General features: G+C 31.6%; 1 protein-coding gene across 1 annotated transcript in view; it reads left to right on the top strand.

The window, feature by feature from the left end:
* Nucleotides 1-3,021: 3,021 nt before the first annotated feature.
* Nucleotides 3,022-25,395, top strand: part of mtt (mangetout) — a 750,264-nt gene continuing 727,890 nt past the window's right edge. The window contains exon 1 of the mRNA XM_072543415.1: nucleotides 3,022-3,423. Within this exon, the coding sequence (XP_072399516.1) occupies nucleotides 3,066-3,423 (358 nt within the window). The 5' untranslated portion in view covers nucleotides 3,022-3,065. The remainder of the gene's footprint in view (nucleotides 3,424-25,395) is intronic.

The following is a 25,395-nucleotide window of genomic DNA, read 5'->3' as shown; positions in this document are numbered from 1 at the left end:
TTTTCGTCCTCCACAGCACTCTATTCTCCCAGTCACCTTCTCTGAGGTCTCTATCTATCATAGCATTTTCGACGTATGTTTTCCATTTTGTAGCAGGTCTTCCTCTCCGTCTTCTTCCCGGCGGGTCCCAGTTTAATATTCTTTTCGGCCACATATGCTCTTGCATACTTTGTACACTGCAGGGCTCTGTTTTCCAACTTCATTGTAATTGAGCATTTTACTTCCATTCTGTTCCATATTTCCTCCGTTCTTATTCTATCCGCTCTTGTGATTTGTAGAAATCTTCTCATAAAGTTCAGATCAACTGTTCTTATTTTATTTCGTATTGTTGTTGTCATTGGCCATACTTCCGCTCCATATAGGGTAATATTCATCAATATGCTTTGAAAGATCCTCTTTTTGTTTTCTTTGGTTAGAGTGTTGTTCCATATCACTCCATGAAGTGCTCTTGTGGCTTCTTTTCCTCGTGCTATTTTCACTTCTATATCTTTCATACAAGTACCATCTCGGCTAATCATTGACCCTAAATACTTAAAAGCCTTGCAACTCTTAATAGTCTCTTCTTCTAAACTTAAGTTCAAATCTGCAACCTCGGGTCCAATACATAAATATTAGGTCTTGCAAATATTTATCTTGAGTCCCCAAAGTTCATATTCTTCCTTTAATTTCCTTATCATATATTCCATATCCTCCCTGTCTTTTGCGAAAAAATGACTTGATCATCTGCGAAAAATAGTTAATGTAATATATTCTCTTGTACTGGTATGCCCATTGTTCCGCATATTCTATACAATCTTTTCAAAGCCTGATCTATATATATAATATATGTTAAAAAGTGTAGGTGAGAGACCACATCCCTGTTTGAGGCCTTTTGTTGCGGTGATTGATTTTGTTATTTCATTACCTAACTTTATTTGCGCTTGTGTTTCTTTATACAGTCTTTGTGTTATATTCACCCATTTCTCTCTAACGCGCATTCTTCTCATTGCTTCCCATAGATGTTTCCTGGGCACGCTATCGTATGCTTTCTCTAAATCGATAAAGGTCATATGTGTTTCAATGTTTTTTTTCTTTGTTCTTTTTAATCACCTGTCTCATAAAGAATATATTATGTAGACATGATCTGGCTTTTCGGAATCCGGCCTGTTCTTCGCTATAATGGTCCATGTGTTGTTCTAGTTTTTCTTTTATAACTTATGGAAAGATTCTTGCTATTGAAGTCATTACACTGATCCCTCTGTAGTTATTTGGTGACCTTTTGTCACCTTTTTTGAAAATGGAGGACATGTATGATAAATTCCACTCATCGGGAATCTTCTCTCCTGCTTCGATTTTATTGAATAACATTCGTATAAAGGATAATATCCTTGCGCCTCCATATTTCAGCAGTTTCATTTTTATGTTCCCTGGTCCTGGTGCTTTATTGTTTTTGGATTTCTTTAGTGCTTTATTTATATCTTCCGCTGTGATTTCTGCTTCCTCAGTTATTATTGTCACAGGCTTCTGCAATAATTTTGTGTAATGCTTTGTCCACTCTTTTGATGTAATTATCTGTATGGTATTTTTACTTCGTTTATTCCTTCTGATGTTTTATATTTTTTTCCATGCTTCTGTTGATCTGTTATACTCTATCGTGTTGTCTATGTCTCTGCACATTCTCTCCCAGTATTCGTTTTTCTCGAGCTTTATTCTTTGTTTAACTTGTTGTCTGAGGGTAATATATTCTCCCCATGTTCCTGGGATTCTGTCGTTTAGTCATATATGATTTCTAACAAACGATAATCGTTTCCTTCATTACCGGCAGTTCAATCACAAAAACAGCCGTTTTTGATTTGTGTCGATAGACTTGGACAAAAAGGAATGTTAGAATGTCAGAACTTTTGGTGTCACCATTGAAATATGGCCTAGAGTCCGATTCTTTCTATATGGTAATATGCTACTATTGAATCACTCTTCTACGACCATCTTCGTGTATCAACCTTTTACCTTTTCTAGCATCGTAAAATAATAAATGATGTCTGAACCAAAAATTGTAGGTTTATTTGTCAATATAATGTCAACTTTAGTGATAATCCGAGTATTATTAGAGTTTGTTATTTTATAGTCAATTTTCAGTTATATTCTGTGATTATTAAATAATAAAAACGAACAACTAAGGTCTTCCAAGAAAAAACAGCAAAATTCTAATGTTGATTTAAAAAATGAAAGAAGTCAACGTAGTGATACGATATAAAGGAATTGTCAGCAGGAAAATGTTATAGTTATATTTATTTTTCTATAGCTTTTTGCTTGTGGCGTTCTATAATTTTAGAAATAATGTTGAAAATAAGCAACAATATATATTATTAGAATGCTTAATTCACTGACGTTTCGATCTCTAAATAAAGAGACCGTTCTTAAATAAACAAATAATAGATATATTTATTTTTATATACCTTTTTGCTCGTGGCATTCTATCTTTTTAGGGAAAATGTTGAAAATAAGCCACAGTATATTTATTTACACGTTTAATTTACTGACGTTTTGATTTGTATTCCAGAGACCACTTTTAAAGTTAAAAAAAAAGAAAATAAATATTATAATATTATATAAATATACACCTAATAATATTAAATAAATAAAATAAGTATAATTATCATGTATATCTTTGAAAGCGGTCTTTGGATATAGATATTGAATTGTCAGTATAAACCTATAAATAAATATATTGTGGCCCATTATTTCGAACAAATAATATTTAAAAAATGTAATATAATTAACTTAAATAAAATAAAAGTGAGTGTACGCCACTGGATTTTTATACGTCTTTCCCCACTTCTCCGCCATCATACGATGGAATTACTCTTCCAAAAAATGTAATTATAGTACAACTTTGATAAAAATTTAAAAATAAAATGTTTGTTTTAATTTTTAATATTTAATGAATAAGAAACGCTCTAAAATTCTCGAACCAAACGGCATCATGTTCGCTCCATTTTCCATTATAAAAAATCCATTTCCGCAGGTATTATATGAAGCACAAATCTAATAGGAACAAGCTTTTAAATTTTAACGGCGTCAACTTAATGCATACGAACAATGAACTGGAATTCGCCGCCGCGTTAACCGAAACTCACCAGCAACATCACCACTTAAGACATCAACACGATGAAATTCCATGGCCCGTCAAGAAAGAGGCCATCGTCGAAGGCGATTTAATATTAGGTGGTTTGATGATGGTTCATGAAAGAGAGGATAGTATTACTTGCGGTCCGATAATGCCGCAGGGCGGCGTACAAGCGTTGGAAACTATGCTCTACACTCTAGACAGGTTGAATTACGCCGAGAGGCCGATTCTGCCGGGAATATTACTTGGAGCGCATATCTTGGATGACTGTGATAAGGACACCTATGGCTTGGAAATGGCTGTCGACTTTATCAAAGGTAAGTCTGACGAAATATTTAGCTGTCTAGTTTATAAAATAAGGAAAGGAATTACGATTTTCTAAGTAAACTGTAACGAAATATTTTTTGGTTTTAACCCGTAAGTGGTGCCTAGAATATTTTTTACACAAGTGGTCGCTTGGCGTACTTTGTATGCTAGATAAAAATAAGGAGGTATTAAAGTATATGGAAATCAATAAACACATATTTTATGTAAAAAATATAATGAAACAAAAAATACAAAAATAAAAAAGAATTCTTAGATGAACATAAAAAGATACAAAAAGTAAATTCATTTCAAGGACTTTCTGTTTAGTGTTTCTATTGCTAGCATTCTAAGCAAATGTGGGTGGTGATCATATGCTCTTTACATGCTGGTTTACTGTATCTTTTGACCTTTATTTTTTTTTTTTATTTATTTCAACGGTAGAACCATTTACAATAAAATACAACAAATAGTAAAAAGTAAAGATCATGTACAATAAACATCAAAACAATAACAAAGAAACAAGTAAACAGTTAAAATGTGTACATTAAAACAGTATATCAAATCACAAAAGTTAAAAAATATATATATATATATATATATATATATATATATATATATATATATATATATATATATATATATATATATATATATTGTTATGGATCAGTTTATCGATCAGATATAGAATAAAGAATTTTTTTATTATTTTAATATACCGCGGGCATATAAGTTAAAATACAACCCTGTACTTATTTGTAATAGTTAGAATAAGAGAAACATTGTTCCGTGACGGGACCCTGACGAGTTTTTCCGTGAAAGACTGAGTGAATAGTGAAAGGACAATGGAACCCGTATAATTATAGATTTAGGAAACTTGTAATTGTATTTTGCGGTGGGTATTTTATAAAAGTAAATAAGAATTAGATTTAGATATGAGATAACAAGAATTTGGAAACTTATTTCTGTTGAAAAAGGCAAAATTGTTAATGGTTTCTGAAAAGTAATTTGAGTGAAAGTAGTTTATTTGTTTTAAATATCATGTTGGAAATTTTCTAAATCGAAAATGGTTAAAAAGGAATGGTGGGAATGAGAGAGTTGAGAAGGTTGTCTGGGAGAGATTGAAAGAATGATTATGTTACCGGCAGACCAGAAGAGAAGACGTGTTTTCGTGTAGTCAATCTGAGTACTAGTGTTTTCGTTTGTTAGTGAAAAAGGTGGAAGCTGAGAGCAGATCAAAATCGAGAAGATTAATACCTCTTTTGAGTCTGCATAGTCCACGAGATATAATTGAGAAAGAAAGGAGAATTTGTGAATAAAGAGTACCGGTCAAAAGAGGCTTGGGCTTGTGTTTTCGGAGGAGTAGTTTGATGGTATGCGGTTTGGATAGATGCTGAGAACGGGGAAGATTTGATGGTAGCCGGACATAATCAATCAAGGAAGGAACTGTGGCTTGATCGAGAGGAGACATCATTGGTGTAAAAAAATAAAGGTCAGTCAAATAATTTGAATGAAAGAAAATTTTAAGATATTCTAAAGGTAAAATCAAATATAAGCATACGAACTAAGATTCCAAGTTTCAAAGATTTATTTTTTTTTTGTGAATAAATTATATTTTTATATGGTCATTTTTTTTAGTAGATATTATTATAAAACAGATCAATAGATAGTTTGTAATTAAAATTAAATTTAGAGTATAGGAGTTTGTTGGGAAAGATAATTGCCCACAAAAGTTATTTATTAATATTCATCGTATTGCTTATTAAAAATAAATAATAATTTGTGTGCATATTTATGTTGTTTTAATGTTAGTTCCGTTTCCTGTTCTATCCCGATTATGAGCAACTAGGAGATACTGAACCCACTAGAAGAGATATATAAAGTAAACTGATTAAAGTAAAATTAAAAAGGCACCCTGAGAATTTTTAATAGTAATTGATTTGTATGACTCTGCATAAATTAGTGAATTAATTAATTAAATAATTGGATTAATTAAATTAGTGTCAAAAATAATATATCAGCTTTCAACCTGCGGTTCTTCAAAGTAGCAATGTTTAATTGAAACATCATTATAGAATAGTATCTGAAATAATTTTCAGTATTTTTTATATTAATATGTGCTTTAAAAGCTAAAGATCTTAGAAACTTCCTCTGAACGCTCTCCAATCCATCAATGTATACTTGATGAAATGGAGACCAAACAATAGAGCAGTATTCAAGACCTGAGCGTACCAGAGAGCAACACAATAATTTGAATACAATAGGTGAGAGATCATGACTGTTACAATATATAAAACCAAGACTACGAAATCCTGTTTCCTTAATTTTAAGAAAATGGCTTCTAAATGTGAATGCACAATCCAATAATACATCCAAATCTCTTATCTCAGTAACTAAATCCAAGAATACATCATTAAGAACATATCTATTAGCTATTAGATTATTTATACGACCAAATGAAATTTTTCTACCTGTTGTGACATGCTTTATTGTGGTTGCTCATTTTTTTTTTTTTTCGACCGCACTGGGTACACTTTACTCTTGTTTTTTCGGGTAGTTTTGAAGTCTCAGTCTCGGAACTCTTATATGGAGCTAAGTTACTCTTGATGCCAACAGATAGGTTAGTGATATTCGCAATCTGTTGCAAATGGGGTGTCATTAACCGCTAAATTTTTTAAGAAATTTCTGTGACTAGAGGCTTATTACAATGAGTGGTATTCAATACAATATTGGAATTTATTCCTGTAATATTTATCAGCTGATAAAATACGACCAATGGCCACCGTCTAATTTGTCTTTAGACAGTGTAACTGCTGCACATTTGGTCGAGTACATCGATTCCTCCTTTAATTTCATTGTTGAATAGTACTATGTCTCGTTTGCCTAACTTTTCATCTACAAAATCACCAGCATGCTACGTAGAAAGTTATATGAAAGCCTTATTCCTTTTACTGTAAAATACAAGGGCGGTTTCTTTCTAAAATGCAAAAATTAAAGTGTTTATAGCTCTAGTTTTACTTGGTTGTAATTCCAGTGTGATTTCTCTTTTATTTATTTTTTTTTTTCAAAGTACCAACCAAAGTAATTTTTCGATGAAGAAAGTATAACTGGTGTACAAATTAACTGTGGTCAAGTTTCTTTTAAAATTTTTGAAGGTCTCGACCAATCTGAGTACAATTTCTGTTGCAGTGTTTGGTAGATTATATCTTTCTTCGGGCTGCTTGCCATGATTTTTTCTAAATTTGAGACATAAAACATCTTTAAATCACACAATTCAAATATTTTTATCCCATATTTGTTGAGCTTTTTAGGCAAATATTGTACAAAACTACAACGACTACGGTATGGAACTAACATTTCATTAATTGTAATAGTTTCACCTGGGCAGAATTTTTTCCGACAGTTGTCTGTTAATTTGTCTGCAATTTTTCTCACTGCCGCTAATTTATCTGTCTGTTTTCGTTCTTCACGAATTGTTTTGTCGTCAAACCTAAGTGCTCCAAGAAAAAACAGAAAACGTTTATATCCTATACATGCCACAAAGGTTTGGATTCTCTACTGGAACTGGAACTCTAAAATCAGTATGGCTTAACTTTTTTACACCAGCAAGGAAGAAAATTCCAAGAAGTGCAAGGATTTCTTCTGGCGTTCTTAATTTTGCATCTTGTGTACCCTCCTTGAATTATTGTAATAAAAATATTTGTGTACGATGTTACATTTTCTATTATTTCTTTGGAAAAAAATTTAAAAAATGCACTTAAGCTCATCTTTAATACTTTTTGCATCGACTAGAGGTCGTCGAGAGAAGATTTTTTAAGGGGGCTTTGGCAAATTTACTTACAATAAAATGTTTATTCCACACTATATTCCGTCGCTACTTGTAAAGATAAGTACTTTTTTTTCTTCTGCGTTTATTTGATAATCACATACTCTTTGAAATACTTCTTTTCATCGGACGCATGTGATCAATACCACCCATGTATTTATCATCAGATTCTTCCATTATTTTTCTGACTATGTCTCCTAAGTCATCACTAATAACGTTTTTCCTATGGTATGTATGGTACGTTAGATCTAAAATAAATAATTACAGCATAATAAAGTACATTTTTACTTAATTATTTGGTCCCACAACCAAAAAATTATTGTGACTTACGTAATCACTTGGCGTACTCCATACATCACTTTGTACTAAATTACATTCTAGTACTAAAATTGTAGTGACGAAGATTTACACTAAACTCTAACGTAGAAGAATGTGTGGTAGGGGGATTCCGGAGCTGCCTTGCCTATTTAACCCTTGGCGTCCGAGTAGTTCCAATAAAGTACCACAACTATTTTAATTTTATACCGTCGCCTAGTAAGCGCTAGCCAAAACCTTATACCATCGTTCCACCATCGTTCGGTGTTAAAACGTATCCCCTCTCAGTTCGGGATTGGAATCTAGCATAAGTTTTTCTCAAACTTTTTAAATAGCCGGTAAGTTTTGTACATTTTCTTTTGTAATAATGATTATAAAGTAGGCACAGTGATAAAAATTTAAAAAATATTTTATATAAGTCGAAATATAAGATACTTTTCTTGTGGTTCCATACGGGACCACTAGGGCATAACATTATCATTTATTATTGTTTTCTTTGATTTTAGGAAAGTGGCATTTTGACGTCACCAACCTATCTTTTGACGAGAGATATACTTTATTAGATGATCTGCTATCTGACAGTGGATCATATACTTCAGATGCACCAACAGAAGAAGACCTGATATATGAAGACCAGAAGATGACGACGATATAGAACTAAATTTTTTAGAATACAAACAAAGTGATCATGTAGGTGATTTTCAGTTGGAGAGCGATGACTCAGATCTGAAAGACCAGGCGCCGCCTACACTTCAAGTAACGTGGCTAAAAACGTCATAATATATGATCCTAAAAATTCTAAAACAAATAAAAGAATCGTCTAAAATTCAAATTTTACACAGTGGTCCAAATGTTACCGATGATGTTGGTACACCGCTAGAAATGTTCTTATGCTTGTTTCCGACGAATTTGTTTGAGAAAATAGTTTTTGCTTAACAGAAAAGTCGAATTGTTTTTTTAAATTTTATCAAAAGTAACTTTTTTACTTCTTTTTTTCTATTGTAATGTACTCTTGTCATTCCCTAGTGGTCCCGTATAAGCACCAGCTATTTTTTTGGTTTATAATAAACAAAAATAAAAGTTTCACAGAAAATGTAATTTGTTACCTGTATTTGCATTAATTATTCAAAATGAAACCGAAAGAATTTTAAATTAATTAACTCCGTCCGCAAATGGTTAACATCTCGATGTAAAGTTATGACATTTTCATAAAAATGGCGTACTTTTTACGCCTTAGCGACCACTTAAGGGTTAAGGTAGTTGCAAAGTACTAGCAATAATTTTTGTTGTCTTGATCCATACTATTTTCAGATTTTCTCTGTTTAAATAATTTTGTTATAAATTCGCTAATATTTTTTTAATAACCAAGGCTGTATCTTTAAAGAATTTAATATTTATTATGTTTTATATTTATAATGTCGTTCAAAGCAATAAAAACAAAAGCATAAAAAAGTTACAATATTAAGAAATAATCGGAAAAACCTATAATTTATATTCCATTACATTACCACTATCGATAGTCTCACACCTTTAGACGTTAGATTCGAGCTAAATCACCTCGGTCATAATTATTATGAGTAACGTCGAATGTGTGACGTATTTCCATTTTTTAATTTCGCATAAAGTAAAAACTGATTGACCACAATTAAGCAAAAATGTGAATAAAATAATTTAATTAATAGTGATTATTTAATATTATCCTTCGTGGATTAGTGGTAAGAATTCGACATTGCGATACAGACATCGCAGACGATTAGAGTTCAAAACCCACATGTGGTTTTCTTTTTTTTTTTTTAATAATTTGAAATTATGCAAAATATCGTTTTGCTTTGAATCACTAAACAAAACTAAACAAAAACTAAAGTTAAAACAAAAAATCTTATTGACAAAACAGTATCGTCGTACTTTCGAAAATAAAGTAAAAACTTTTAAAGAATGTTTAAATAAGTAAAAATTCTAGAAAAATAAAAAATATCCGTGGCCACTAATCAATTGATTAGGAAAAGTCGCACTGAGATATTCACTGACGATGTGAGAATTATGTGCAGGACAACCAACGTGTTGAAACCATATGGAATCGAAAGGTATTGGTAAATTACAAAGGGCTGGGACAATTTCATTTTGCAGAAGTTCCAAGTATTTCCGCCCAGTCAACATACCGTCTATAAAAAATGGACCAATGACATGATTCCCTATTATGCCTCCCCAAACATTTACTTTTCGAAGACGCTGGGTACGAGCGACATAAATCTGACGAGGATTTCCTCGAGATCAATACCTAGCATTGATTGAATTGTGCCATCCATGCAATGAAAATGTACATTCATCGGTGAACAAAACGTTCTCTAAAAAATGTTTGTTTGACAAAATTCTAAACGTCTATATTGATCCCCAGGGAATTGTTCGTTGGATTTATGAAGTTTATAGGGACGGTATCGATGTCTTTACAAAATTTCACCTACTCTAAATCTTGGAATTCCACATTGTTCTCCGAGACGAGGTGTTGATTGGGTAGGATTTTGCTCAATACTTGCACAAATCAAAGTGTCCCTTAGTTCCAAATCTGGATTTCCTCCCTTCGTCTGCGAACTCCTCTTGGATTGAACACGGATCCATAAGTAAAAAAATTACGTATAATAGACTGAATTGTTGATCGTGCTGGAGCCGGCCTATTTGGAAACATATTTACGAATTGTTGTCTAATCATGTTGTCTGATATTCCATTCACATGCCAGACAACAATTTGCACTTTTTCCTTGACCGTTAAAATCCTTTTCACAAATTGTTTTTTCAATAAAAAGTTTCTGTTTACCGTAAAAAACACTTCTCGATGTGTTGATATTTGATAACTTGAAGGCTTGATGATTTGGTTAGCTATAAAGCAGGTAGCTGTTCGCGCGCATCCATTCCAATGTCGTCAATTGTTTTGAAAATCATTACCTGTACAGAGGAGTTGATATTAACACTGTGAATTTAGTGATGGATTTGACATTAAACAGTCTTCAATGGATTATTTTCCATTCACAACCAAAGAGTGTAAAACTGGAATTGAATTTGAAATATTCTGTATTTCTATTTTATAACATTGGAATAAGAATAAATTGTAGATAATGAGTTTTTCGAAAACTTGTTACCTAATATGTATCATATTTTCTATTATTTTTGATTGAGTAAAACAAAAATTTTCCCCTCGGTGTGAATTGAACCCCAGTGTTCTTATGAATAGACAACGTCTCTAACTATTACGCCAACTCTACATACAACAATTTATTTCGGACTGATCATACCGATTTAGTTTAGTCAAATATTTCAGTTGAGTTATTTTTATTATTAAATAAACTTAAAAATTTATAATTTAAAATCGCTACTAATTAATGTTTTTTACTATAATATATCTTAATATATTTAATCATTTATTCTAACATCAGAAATTATTAAAATAAAATATTTTCGAGGTCATCCGTATAATTATGACTGAAGTCAAATAGACACGTCTAATAACTAGCCTTATCTCGTACTATCTCACAACTTAATCTGTCTTCTATCCTTTCCGCTATTTTGCCGGGTGGTAAGACACTCATCACTGTATAAATTTATAGTTTAAACTAAATTTTAATTTAAATATCTTTTATGCCTCTTGCCCTATAGCTGTCTAGCTTAAAAAATTATCATGCTTAGATTTTAATTACCTCTAAGGAGCTCGGTTAAAGTTAAGCTTACTTCTAGTTTTTTGGAATATTTTACAATCGGTTAAAATATGTTCATTTGACACTGACATATGAAATTTCTTGTGCAGACTGCCCCCGATCTTATATAGGTCAAACAAATCGTAGAATCCAAAATAGGTTTTATGAACATTTTATAAAATATCTATTCGCAGTTTTAATTATCACATTTTATTTTGCTTCCATATTTTTAAATTATATTAAAAACTAAAAAAATATGCCACTTATGTATTAAATCCCAAATGAAAATGATACAAAAATAGTAGAAAATCGTAATATTCCCTTTAAAAAATTACTACTGCGATTTACTTACAAAAAGCGACTAAAAAAACAAATTGTTTGGATAAATCTTAAGTGCTACGGATTCTACATTTCCGCTAGATAAATTAAATCTTCCTTAAAGGTTTTTAGTTTTATACGCAAAGTCCGCTGGCACAAATCGTTTTATCTCTGGAGATAAAAGATTTATTTTTACAAAAATCCCGAGTAGTTCCATAAAATAAGAAAAAATACTCAAAAGAGAGCTTTTGGGCATTTGATGGCTGGTCGCTGCAGCACAAATGGAAAATATAGTTACTTATTAATTAATTTTCCGATATATATAAAATAGAACAAAAACCATCTTAATATAGCAAATTAAAACAAATGCCTAAAGGCTAAAAAAAAGAAAAATCATTGCTACTAGACTTTATGGTAAGTTTTCTATTTAGTTTTAAAAAATATGAGTCAATAAGAATATTTACAAATAAAAACGTTATTACTATCATATCAAAGGAGTGTACTGATATAATAAAAATATAAAAAATCCTTTAACAAATTAAAACATCACAAAACAACTGAAAATACCATATGATATAAGAAATTACAAGCTTCAGCTAGATATTTAACTAAAAAGAAAAGAAAAAATCTTGGCAAGAATTTATGTCTTCTATTAATATTATTATGCCTATAAGTAAAGCTCGGATTATAGGCAAAATGCCTTTTTTGTCTATTTTGCCTATTATAATTGTTTTTTGCACTTTTTGCTTTTTTCGTAAATTCCGCCTATTTGTGCCTTTTTTAAAATTTCATGGTACTACCCATGATATTATTCTATTACTAAACCATTCTATAATAAAATTTTGGGTCAATAATAAAATATCAATGGTTTGTTTATATAACAGATTTCTAGGAAAATGTACCTGATCGAGACTTGAGGGTTAACTATTTGCAAATCCCTAAGCTTTATTAGTTTATTATCAGTTGTACAGTCGGTTACTGTATCAGAGTTTAGTCACAAATTGCTATATCCTAGTTTAGTTTTGTTGCGTATACCGAAAAGCAAAGAACACGTTTTAAAACGTTTTCGACATTTGTGTGAAAAGATGACATCTAAATTAAGGCTATAGATTGCACCTTATTCGGAACTTTCTCTAGAAGGAGATGGAGCATTTTGTAAACCATGCGGTAAATCGGTAAGTTTTATTTTTTCTCTTTTCTTCTCGTCCCACAACATAACTAAATTCTAAAGCGGTTTTAGAATTCTAATTATTTTTTTTTAATTCTCAGATTTCAAGTAGAAAAAAGTACTTTATTGACCAGCATTGTGGAACCCCACTTCATAAACGTAATTTGGAAAAATTAAATTCCTCTAAGTTAGCCCAAATATCTCTGCGGGATAGTTTAAGCAGTTCAAAAAAAAAAGGAGGAAGACGCATTTAAATTTGATTTATGCCAGATGATGATTGCATCCAACATTTCTCTATATAAAGTTAATAACCCTAGTTTTAAATGCTTTTTCGAAAAATATCTTAATAAATCTTTACTGGACGAGAGTACATTGAGAAAACATACTGTGGAAAAATGTTATGTGGAATGTATTTCAAAAATTAAACGTGATTTAGAGGGAAATTTTTTGTATATTATCGTGGATGAAACGACAGATGTATGCGGCAGGTATATAGCTAATTTAATGATTGGAATTTTGAACGAAAACTTTGCGAGAAAACCTTATTTAGTTGCCTTTAAAGAATTGGAATAAACAAACAATTTAACAATAAGTCGATTTATACAAAATAGTTTAACAAACCTCTTTTTACCCAACGCTATATCAGTGAATAAAATAGTTTTAATGCTTTCAGATGCTGCGGCATATATGTTAAAAGCTGCTGTTAATTTAAAGATTTTTTATCCTAATTTAATTCATTGCACTTGTGTAGCCCACGGGGTAAATAGAATTGCTGAAGAGATAAGAAATCTGTTTCCGTTGGTAAATAATTTTATAAATTTTATGAAAAAAGTTTTTGTGAAGGCTCCGTTGAGGGTGCAAATATATAAAGAAAGACTTCCCGGTGTCCCTTTGCCACCTAAACCAGTAATTACAAGGTGGGGGACCTTGCTCGAAGCAGTTTTTTTTACTTTGAACACTGCAGTGAAATAGAATTAGTTATGTCAGAATATTTCCGAAGCCATTCGAGAAGCAAAAAAAATATTAAAAAATCCCAAATTGAAACAGGAACTCGCTTATATCAATGACAATTATAAATTAATAGTTACCACAATTACCTTATCAGAAAAACAAGAGATAAATTTATGTGAGTCAGTAAAATTAATAGATAATTTAAAGACGAAAATTAAATCGGCACCTGGAAGTAACGGTCAATTAATTAAAAAAAAAAATGAAATATGTTTTCGACAAGAATGAAGGTTTTTCGTTTTTATCTAATGTTGCTAAAGTTTTGAATGGGATATTTTCCGAGGAATTTCAAATTATGCCAGATTTATTATCCGCTCTGAAATATGCTTCAATTACATCTGTCGATGTCGAACGTTCGTTTTCAATGTACAAATTAATTTTAAGTGATCGAAGACATAGTTTTAAGACCGAAAATATTGAAAGACATTTAGTTGTTTCTATTAATGATAAAATTTGAAGTGGTTATAATGTTTAATTATTAATTTACAGTTATTTAGTTACTAGTTTATTTATACTAATGTTATGATTGTGATGTGTAAATATACCTGTCTTAAGTTAATATTAGGTTAATTCACTTTGTACAATAAATAATAAGTTATATTCCTTTATTGCCTATATTTTGCCTAAATTTTAATATTCCTGCCTTTTTTAATAAAAATCTTTGCCTATATACGCGCCTTTTTCTTCAATTGTTGTTGCCTATAAATCCGAGCGTTACCTATAAGTACCGTCTGGGAAAATGTTAGAAAAATATCTGGAAGCGATACACATAAAAGAATTCAACAATTATAACAACTTTTCTAAAGATTTTATCAACACTAAGATGATTTTGGAAAACCAATTAATAGATTTAAATTGCATTAAAGATAATCCTCTTAATATAACATTAACCATGAAAGAGCTTAACCATTCTTTAAGTACCAGCAAAAAATCGGCGCCAGGACCAAACGATATTCCTGTTTCTTACAAAATCTACCAAATAATGGAAAAAAATATCTTCTTGACCTATACAACCGAATTTGGACAAGTAATGAGTTTCCCACAAAACAGACGCAGACGATAATAATTCCATTACTTAAACCCAATAAATCACGAACTGATCTTAAGAGCGTAGACGCAAAATTTCGGGCCAATGCTTTTTAAATGCATTCATTTTTTTCGAATCCTGAGAAAACTAACAAATATTTTAAAAAAATTTAAACGCAGAATGAACGATTACATTATTTCTCTGAGGGCCGAAAGTCCCTTAGAATAAACAAAAAGTTTTTTTGAATTAGATATTTGAAATTAAAAATCACAATAAATTTTCTCTTTTTTTTTCACCTCTGTAACTTATTAAAATAAACATAATAGAAGTTTTCATGGACTTTCAGCCCTCAGTAATAATGTATTCTTTTATTCTGCTTTTAAATTTTTTAAAAATATTTATTAGTTTTTTGAGGATTCGAAAAAAATGAATGCATTTAAAAAAAGCATTGGCCCGAAATTTTGCGCCTACGCTCTTACTTCATATAGGCTATAATTTCTCTTACCAATACAATGTGCAAAATCTTAAAAATGGTGAATTATAGACTAAGATGGTTTTTGGAAAACAATAAATTAATAATCAATAAATATATCGGCTTCCGCAGGAACAGATCCATTATAGATAATTTAATAGACCTAGAGTCCGAAATACATGAATTATTTGCAATTGGACAGAAATGTCTTGCTGTCTTTTTCGATAGAACAAAAGCATTTGACATGGCTTAGAGATACTTTATTCTTAACACATTTAGTCATTGAGGTGTCAAAGGTAACATGCTATTTATTCATAATTAATTTAACAAGAGACAATTTAAAGTTAAGATAAATGGTACAATATACAGCACTAAAGATCAAACAAATGGAACACCTCAAGGATCCGTTATTAGATCAACACTATTCTTAGAAGCGATAAACAAAATATTATAAAACATTCCAAAATTTGTAAAGGCGAGACTAAACGCTGATGATTTGGTTATATGATTAAGAGGAAAAAATATTCTTTCTGTACAGAAAAACTCCCAATTACCTTGAAAACTGATCAAAAGCTGTAGTATTTTAGAAGAGCACTCTACAAATTCAGGTCTTTTGTTATATGGAAACAACTTTACTTATGTGGAACACTTAAAATTTTTAGGAATGATCTTTGATAAGAAACTATAAGCAATCTTGTAAATCTGGTCTTCAATAAAAGTCCAATTCATATTTACAAATCATTAGTACGATCAAAATTTGATCCTAGCTCTTAACGAACTTTCTCCATTCCTTCCTATTGGATGCCATCTGTGTTGCTTCCTGTCAAGTCTTACCCTTACTCTGCAGTATCTGCGAGATGTCACTGTTCCATTCTTTAATGGGTCTTCCTCTTCTGTTCTTCCCTATTGGTTTGGCGTCCCACACTCTTTTTACTTGTCTATTATTGTCCATCCGGGTTAGATATCCGAACCATGCCAATTTTTTCTCTTTGATTGACTCGAGTATCGGTTTGATTTTGAGTCTTTCTCTTATTTCTTCATTTCTGATTCTATCAGTTCTTTTAACTCCTATCGTTCTTCTGAGGTATTTCATCTCTGCTGCCTGAATTCTGCTCTGATGTCTTTGGTTTAATATCCAATTTTCTGCTCCATATGTTACTATAGGTCTATAGAGATCCTTTGAATAAAACCATAAAATACTAATTTTATAGATGATGAAAATAATTTAAAAGTGTATTCTATTGTAGCAACATCAAAAGAAAATAAAAAAGATTGCAAAATGCAATTAATACTGACCCATCTTTACAAAAAGTTAAATATTATGTTTTAAATGGGTGACCTGAGCATAAAAGCTCTGAACCTTCTGAGGTGAAAAAAATCTGGTCTGATAGACATGATATATATTTATTAAAGAATGTATTGTTTTATAAAAAAAAAGTTAATTATTCCTGAAGAATTGAAGGGTGAATTTCTTGATGTTATACATCAGTCTCATGAGGGTGTAGTATCATGTAAGAAGAAGGCTCAAGAAGCAATTTATTATCCGGGATTGATGAAGGATATAGAAAACATTGTTCTGAACTGTCTGACTTGTCAAATGAGCTATGAGAGCAACAATAGGGAGACATTAAAATCACATGATGTACTTGAAATACCTTGGCAAAAAATTGGTATTGATTTCATGAAAGTAGCCTCACAAGATTTTTTAGTTGTGGTTGATTATTTTCCGAAGTTTGCAATTGTTAATAAACTAATGAACAAAACGGCTAGCAGTGTTGTAACACAATTAAAAAATATGGTTGCTATTAATGGACTGCCTTGTGAAATATTTTCTGATAATGGTCCTCCATTCAGCTCTCATGAATTTTTAAATGTTGTCCGTATATATAATATTGAAGTAACAACATCAAGTCTACAATATCCTCGTAGCAATGGCATGGTGGAAAAAACAATACAAACAATAAAAAACTTGTTTTCAAAATCTGTACAAACTAAGAAAGATCCATTTCTAGCTGTATTGGATTATAATACAACTCCAAAATAAAATTTACCTGCTCCTTGTGTGTTGCTAACTGGAAGAAATTTCAGAACCAACTTACCAGTCAGTATGGAATTTCTAAAGCCCAGACATTCTAAAAAAAGATATTTTACACAATTGAGAGAAAATCAAAGAAAACAAAAACACTATTATGACAAAGGAACAAATAGGTTACCAGAATTAAAATCAGGAAAACAAATTTTACTTCAAGAAAAGAAAAGGAAATGGAACCCTGGAGTGGTTGTGGCAAAGAAAGGATCAAGGGATTATATGGTTAAAGTAAATGATACTGATTATAGACGTAATAGACACTATCTTAGACCTGTACGGTCAGAAGCACAGCAACATGCAAATGCAAATTGTGAGCAAGCATATGTGAAAACTAGTCATGAAAATGATATTGTGACTACTGGAAGGACAAGTATGGGAAATATGAGAACAGTTCTTTGTCCAGATGTACCTGATGATACAAGAGACTGTAAAACAAATAAGACTATCAAAGATATTGATGTACCTTTAACATCTAATAGAACATCACCCATCAATGACATTAATGTACCTTCTACATCATACAGTACTTCACCTGGTTTGAAAACCTCCAGAAGTGGTAGAGTCATTTGCCCTCCTGATAGATTTACCTATTGAAATATTTGTGAATTATTGTTTTGTTATTTATGTACTTATGATATATTATGTGAATTAATTTTTGTTTATTTTGTTTTTATTAAAAGGGGCGTGTTATGTATGGTTTTCATGTACGGATATACTTGGCAACGTTGCACTTGGCAAACGGAACCTCAAGTGACAGCGGTGACATGACAACCACACATGACAAGAGACTTAGGTTATGGACTACATGTGAACTGAAATAATGTTAATTTATACAATACTTATAAAGCTTAATAAATTAATAAAACCTATCGTAAGGAGCTTTATGTTATGTCCAACAGTCCTAAAGAGGAATACATTACAATACAGACAAAGTAATTGATAATATTGGCAGCAACCTCATACTCAATATGCATTTTGATGTAGAATCAGCTCAAATTGACGCAGTAGCTCAGCTGGTTCTTAATATTTAAATTTATTTTGTAAAAAATTAGTCCTTATTGTGCCTTTTTAGTGATCTCAAAGATGCAGATAACTCAATGCGTCATATGCGTCTATGATAAGTATTGATATCCAAAATAGAAACAGCAAAGAGCTACGCTATTTATAGCGCATTGGTGGATGAGCTTCTTGTTATTTCTTATTGGAAAACGTCAAAAAAATGTAGTTAAGATTTAAATTTAGATGTGTTACTTAACATCTACATGTCCCTATCAAGAGAGTTAAAATGATGGGCCAGAATGGACCTTCACTTTTTTTGACGTTTTCGCATTAGAAATAACGTGGTGTTGCATTCACCAATGCGTGGTGACGCATCCACCAATGCGCTAGAAACAGCTTGACACCTTCTGTGGAGCTTGCACCAATATTGTCAATTTTGTTCGGATATAAGAAAGTCCATATCCTCATTTACGGTCCTTGAAAAACAAAAATAATATGTATTTAACATATGATTTCTGTATTATTGATACAGCCTTTCTGGACTCTTTAATTTTACAATTTCAGTAAACCGCTTACTTAGTTAAGATTACAAAAATATATTGCCAGGTTACCTTTTCATCAATTTTATTGTCAACTAAAATAGTAGATCAATATTACTACGATATATGCCTAATTGAATAGGCTTGAAGCCAATCTTGTCTCTTGGCACACAACAATTCAAAAACAACAAACTTTTTTAATGTTTAAAATTTAAATAAATTGTGACATATCTGACTTGCTATAAATCTGTTCCTTTCTTGCTTTTATATCGTCTTTTATAGGATTTAAACGATTTCACGATGAGGATCGGACAAGATGAAATTGTTGATGAAGAACAAGTTCAGGATTATATATATCTGGGTCAAACTATAAAACTTAACAAAGAAAATCAAACAGCAGAGATAAAAAGACGAGTTAGACTGGCATGGGCGGCATTTGGCAAACTAAGCTACATTCTTAAAAACAAAAGATATCCACAGCATCTTAAGACCAAAGTATACAATGAATGCGTACTCCCCGTTCTCACTTATGGTTCCCAAACGTGGACATTTACAAAAGCAAACATTTACAAAATAATAAAAACCCAAAGAGCAATGGAAAGACAAATGTTGCACATAAGACTAATGGATAAAAAGAGAAACGAGTGGATAAGAGAGAAAACAAAAGTGAGGGATGTTAGACAAGAAGTTGCAAAATTGAAATGGAGATTTGCCGGACACAATATAAGACAAAAAGAAGACCAATATAATAAAATTCTTATAAGTTGGAGACCGTGGGGATATAAACGAAGCAGAGAAGGGCACCAAATGAGATGGGTAGATAATATCAAGAAGCACGTGGGCTCTAGGTGGATGACTGTAGCGACAGACAGAGAAGAATAAAAAAGGATCGGGAAGACCTCCAATATAGGATGGACCGGAGAAGTCTAATTAGATAGATAGATAGAAACGATTTTTTTTGTCCCATCTATTACTCTCCATAGTGTTTTTAGATTCCATCTTTTACTATCTGTTGAATAAATAAGATAGATATTATATTGTTTTTCAACTGTAAATTTAGATATTTTTAAAAAACACCATTTAACTTTTAGCCTAAACTGACATCGTAAAACTAAATCAATTTCCTGAAGGAAACTATAAATATCGTATATTCAGATTACAGGTGTATGCTATTGAAACAGAGGAAATTAGTTTTTTGAAATTGACTTTGAAATCGAAATTTCCACTTTATGGAAAAACACGTGGAGTAAATGGAAATAAGATACTTTTACCGATCAATAATTTATCATAATGGGATGGGGTGAGGTTTGAAGACTATTTTAAGTAAATATAAGGAAAATGCGTATGACTTTTATACAGTTTACTGGTGATATTTTGTTTTTTGATATAATGTAAACATAATGATGGAAGACGGTTTAGACGCATTTCAAAGTTTCTCTTAAAAATTTAAATATTTAAACGATTATTTCTTCAGTTCTGAACATGTAAATAGTGAATAATATTAAAATCAAAATCCTGTTCGAGTCTAAGCTAAAATAGCTCGCAAAGAAGTTAATTTTATAGTGGTTTAATAACTTAAGAAAAGTAATTAAGTATAAAAGTGAAAGTGATTTGTATACTGAATATTGGAATCGTGAGTAGATAAAATATACTTTTTTCATCTATTTGGATTTATATATTTAAGTAAACAACTGCAATTAGTTATAAGTATTATCCAATTTACATGAACTGGTATCACAACGAAAGCTGTAAAACAGCACCGGTTTTAGTCGGATTTTAAAATCCATTTAAAAGATGTCATCTTCCAATCAGCTACCACAAAATGCATCATACTCAAAAGCAGTTAGTCAACCACGCAGTATATTAATCCCAAGCAGAGATCAAGCTATTTTGTTTAACACTATAGAGAATTGTACAATTAATGACTATCTTGAAGGATTGAGTCAGCATATAGAACCGAAAAATATAATTTTCGCATCCCGTATATCAAACGGTAGAATATGCATATATCTATCATCCAAAAACCTAGTAGATAAATTCATAGTAGAAACAAAGAAAATAATAGTAAATGGAAATATACTAGAAGCGAGAAGATTAATAACTCCATCAGTCCGCTTAATTCTGTCCAATGTAGTCCAAGCATACCTTCTAACATAATAATGGACGAATTAATAAAACTAGGTTTAAATCCTCTCTTAGACATATCATATCTACGAATAGGAGCAACCAATCCTGCCTTTAGTCATATTCTAAGCTTCCGAAGACAAATTTTCGTTTCACCTTTTCCAGACAACTTTGTACTACCTGAATCTTTTATTATCGAGTTGGAACAAACATCATACCGCATATTTATAGCCCAAAACGAAAATTGTTTCAAATGCAAATTAACTGGACACCAGGCAGCTAATTGTCCAAATATTTTACCTTCTAACCATCCTCACAATGATAGTACAATGCAAACAGAAATAAGACAAAATTCATCAATAAATCATACTCAACAAGATAATCTACAAAATACTCCCGCAATCTCAAATACCACTCCCTCCACACTTACTACGTCTTCTCAAACCACATTACAAAGAGTAGCAATCCCAAATTTATCAATAAACCAAACCCAACAGTGCTCACTACAAAATACATCCATACATTTGACCACTTCTTCATCGTCTGAGTCATCCTCTAATACTCAAAAACATAAATCAACCGTACCCGAAACAAGTCAACACTTACCTCCAAATAAAAATACACATTTGAATTCTTACGAACCCCAAGTAACTTCGAACAATGCAACCGGAAAAAGAACCCTAGAAGATGCAATCACGCCACCCTCCGAAGAAAACTTTGAAAAACCTAAGCTTCAATTAAAGAAAAAAACCAAAACTGATGACAAAAACTTAAGAAATGATATACCAAATCTCCAAACATTATTGGAACCAGTTAGAGAATATGTAGAAAGGAAAAAGCAATTGTTAAGCTTCGATCAAGTAGTGGATCTATTCGAAAATATACAAGGATCAAAAGACATAATCAGCGTAACAAAATTGTACTCGGAAGACTCTTATGTACTTATAAAGTTTCTAACGGAATTACATTCATACTACATCGACAAAAGAATGAAAACCATAAGCACCAAATTAATACGAAAACTTGGCAAACACATAGGTTTACTCTCTACAGTGAAAACTTCATTATCGGAACAAGATTCCGACTCATCGGTAAATAATTCCTCTAAAGAATAATAATATCACTGTTGACTTCATGTCTGTTCCATCACAAGTCTTAGGAAAAAACATGAATATTAAAAAACACAATAAGTTATCTTAAAGACTCAGAACTGTATCAATTATTGTAATTTTTTTTAGCTTTACCTGTATTATATTTTTTAGGTCGCTAATAACCCTTGTGGTTGCAGCGTAAATAAATATAAAAAAAAAAAAAAAAAAAAAAAAAAAAAAATGATGGAAGACGTAAATGAAATTTGCTAATTTAATTGCAGCATCTTTCAATTCGACTGCCCGTGCCAGGACCTCACTAGAACGTTGTTCTTCTTGATGTGCCTATCCATTACAAATGTTGGCGATCATTATGGCAATCTTTATCTTATCTGCAGCAGCGTGAAAAAGCTGCACAAATGTTGTGTTGAACCAGATTCTGAGGTTCTTTAACCAAGATGTTCTTCTTTTTCCTAGACCTCGTTTTCCATATATTTTTCCTTGCAGGATGGCTTGAAGAAGAGCATATTTGGATTTATTTCGCATAATATGTCCGAAGAACTGTAACTTTCGAGATTTGATGGTGGTCAGTACCTGTCGGTTCTTATTCATTCTTCTGAGGACCTCCTCATTTGTGACTCGGTCAGTTCACAGGATCTTAAACATTCTCCGATATAGCCACATCTCAAATGCTTCCAGTTTTCTGGACATATCTTCGTTCAAGGTCCACGATTCAACACCATAAAAAAGGACAGAGAAGACGTAGCATCGCAGCATTCTTACTTTTATATCAAGAGAGAGGTTGTAACTCTTAAAGAATGCCCCCATCTGATTGAAGGTTGATCTAGCTTTTCTGATGCGTGCTCTAATCTCCTGGTTGTTGGTCCATTCTTCATTTATTATGGTGCCGAGGTAGTTGTAGTGCGTCACTCTTTCTACAGGAGATTGGTTGACGTAGAGTCGACCTTCTGATAATCTTTTCTTGCTAATTATCATAAACTTTGTCTTCTTAACGTTTATATTAACAAAAGAACGTTGTTGGTCGTACTATTTTAAGATTGCTTCTTCCAGTAAAGTTTCACGAGCCAATTTCATTTGTTTTCTGAGATTACGGTTTTCTGTTCCATCACACATTATTGCAAATTTATTTATTTTGCTTTTTTAATATTCAAAACAGTTTGCTTTTTTATGCCATATTGATCACATACATGAAACACAGATGTTCCAAACTTTAACTTTTGTATAATCTCTAGTTTTTGATTGATAGTTAGATTAATTCTTTTCCGTTTGTTCATATTTAAAGGGAAGGATTGCAAAAATTGCTTATTATCTCGCGTACACTAAATATGTTCATTCACAACGAATAAACAAGTCAAACTGCTGTAAAGTTGCGTTAATCCACGGCTAGCGCGGTCACAAACCCCATTTAATCATAGAAACCTATGCGTTATTATATCAGGGAATCCCCTAATCATATGTTTTCGCTTTCTGTCTGTTGCCTACAAATATGTAAATTTATATCTCAATATAATAAATTATATTGTGTTTATAATAATTTTTTTTTATTTAAACACAAAACCACATCAACCGCGCAGAGTTATTAGTGGATATAACAAATACATGCAATATTATATTAAATAAAATTGAATAACTTGATGTCTTTTAAATAGCTTAACACTGTCGAAATTTTTTTGGTGAGAACTGTCTTGATATCATCATCTGTGAATCCGTGGGATCTTTTTTTTCCTTAAATTGAGGACAATCAAGCAGGATGTGTTTCACAGTCAGTGGGTTAGAGCAGCTGGAGCAGATAGGTAGTGGTTCTTTTGTTATTAGGTATTTGTGTGTTAAGGTAGTAGGGCCAATTCTTAAACGATTAATAATGACTTGGTTTCTTTTGTTTAAAGGAGTCTCCAGGACATCAGTTATTTTTGGACAAATTACATTTAATTTAGTACCTAATTTTTTACAATAATTTTGCCAAGTATTAATACTTTAGTGGCTTTTAACCAGGTTTTTTAGATCTGTGTACGGATATGTCTTCAATTTTCCAGGATGTTGTGGGTTTATTCGACTTTTGTTCGCCAGTTGGTCTGATTTTTCATTTCCGTAAATACCTGTATGTGAAGGTACCCAAATAAAAGCCGCTTCCTTTCCTAATGATCGAAATTTTTCTAGTTCGTTTTTTATACTCTGTATAATAGGGTTGTTGGTATATATTTGTTTCAGTTCTAGTAATGCATTTAATGAGTCCGTTACGATAATGCACTTCATCGTTCTACTTTTTTCGAAGAAGATTAGGGCTTCCAAAATAGCTGTAGCCTCACCTGTTAGTATACTGCAGTTGGTTGGTATCGATTATTATGATATAAGAATTTTCTTTACAGTAGTAGGCAGCAGCGTGACCATTTGCAAAAAATTAGGATAGTGGTCTAGAATTTCCATGAATAGAGATTTAATTATTGTGGAATTTGTAGTTGATTTGGGATACTTGGTAAGTGTTACGTCAATAGTTAATGGGTGGCTTGTCCATGGAGGATAGTTTGCATTTATATTTAGCGATACATTGAGATGATTCATATCGAAAGTTGTGAGCTTTATTCTTTCTATGAGGGGTATAGAGTTTTTGGTCTTATTGTTAGGAGGAAGTTCAGGGTTGCAAATGTGGAAAAATACAGGACGCTGCTTCTGGGATTATATCTTTGCAATGTAGTTACAGGATAGTTGCTGTCGTCTTATATGTAAGGGAGGTTCTCCAGTTAGAACTTGCATTCTACTAACTGGACTAGTTTTAAAAGCTTCCAGTGCTAATCTTAAAGTTTTAGATTGAATACTGTTTAGTTTTTTTAGAGTGGTTTTACATGCAGCATCGTAACATATGCAACCATAGTCGATTTTAGTTCTAATTAGCAATTTGTAAAGCCTAATGAATATTTTATGATCAGCACCCCAAATTTTGTTGGATAATATTTTGAGTATATTTAATCTCTTTTGACAGGAAAGCTGTAGTTTATTTATGTACGAATTCCAATTTAAAGTTCTCTCAAAAGTTAGACCTAGAAAGTTTATTTCTTTTGACTGTTCTAAAGGTAAATTATTTAATGTTAGACTAATTGTAAAGTGGGTTTTATTTTTATTAAAAATAATGTATCGTGTTTTTTCAGTAGAAAAACAAATCCCGTTTTTATCGTCCAATTACAAAGCCGATTTAGGAAACTCTGTATAATTTTGGTTTCTGCCATTACATTATTCGATTTAGTATAAATAACAATGTCATCTGCGTAAAGACTAGCTTTAATGGATGCTTTAATTAAATCCATAATACTA

The sequence above is a fragment of the Diabrotica undecimpunctata genome, chromosome 9 (genome assembly GCF_040954645.1).
Source record: "Diabrotica undecimpunctata isolate CICGRU chromosome 9, icDiaUnde3, whole genome shotgun sequence".
Classification (NCBI taxonomy): domain Eukaryota; kingdom Metazoa; phylum Arthropoda; class Insecta; order Coleoptera; family Chrysomelidae; genus Diabrotica; species Diabrotica undecimpunctata.
Note: the sequence above shows the minus strand (reverse complement) of the source record. Positions and strands in the feature narration are given on the sequence as shown.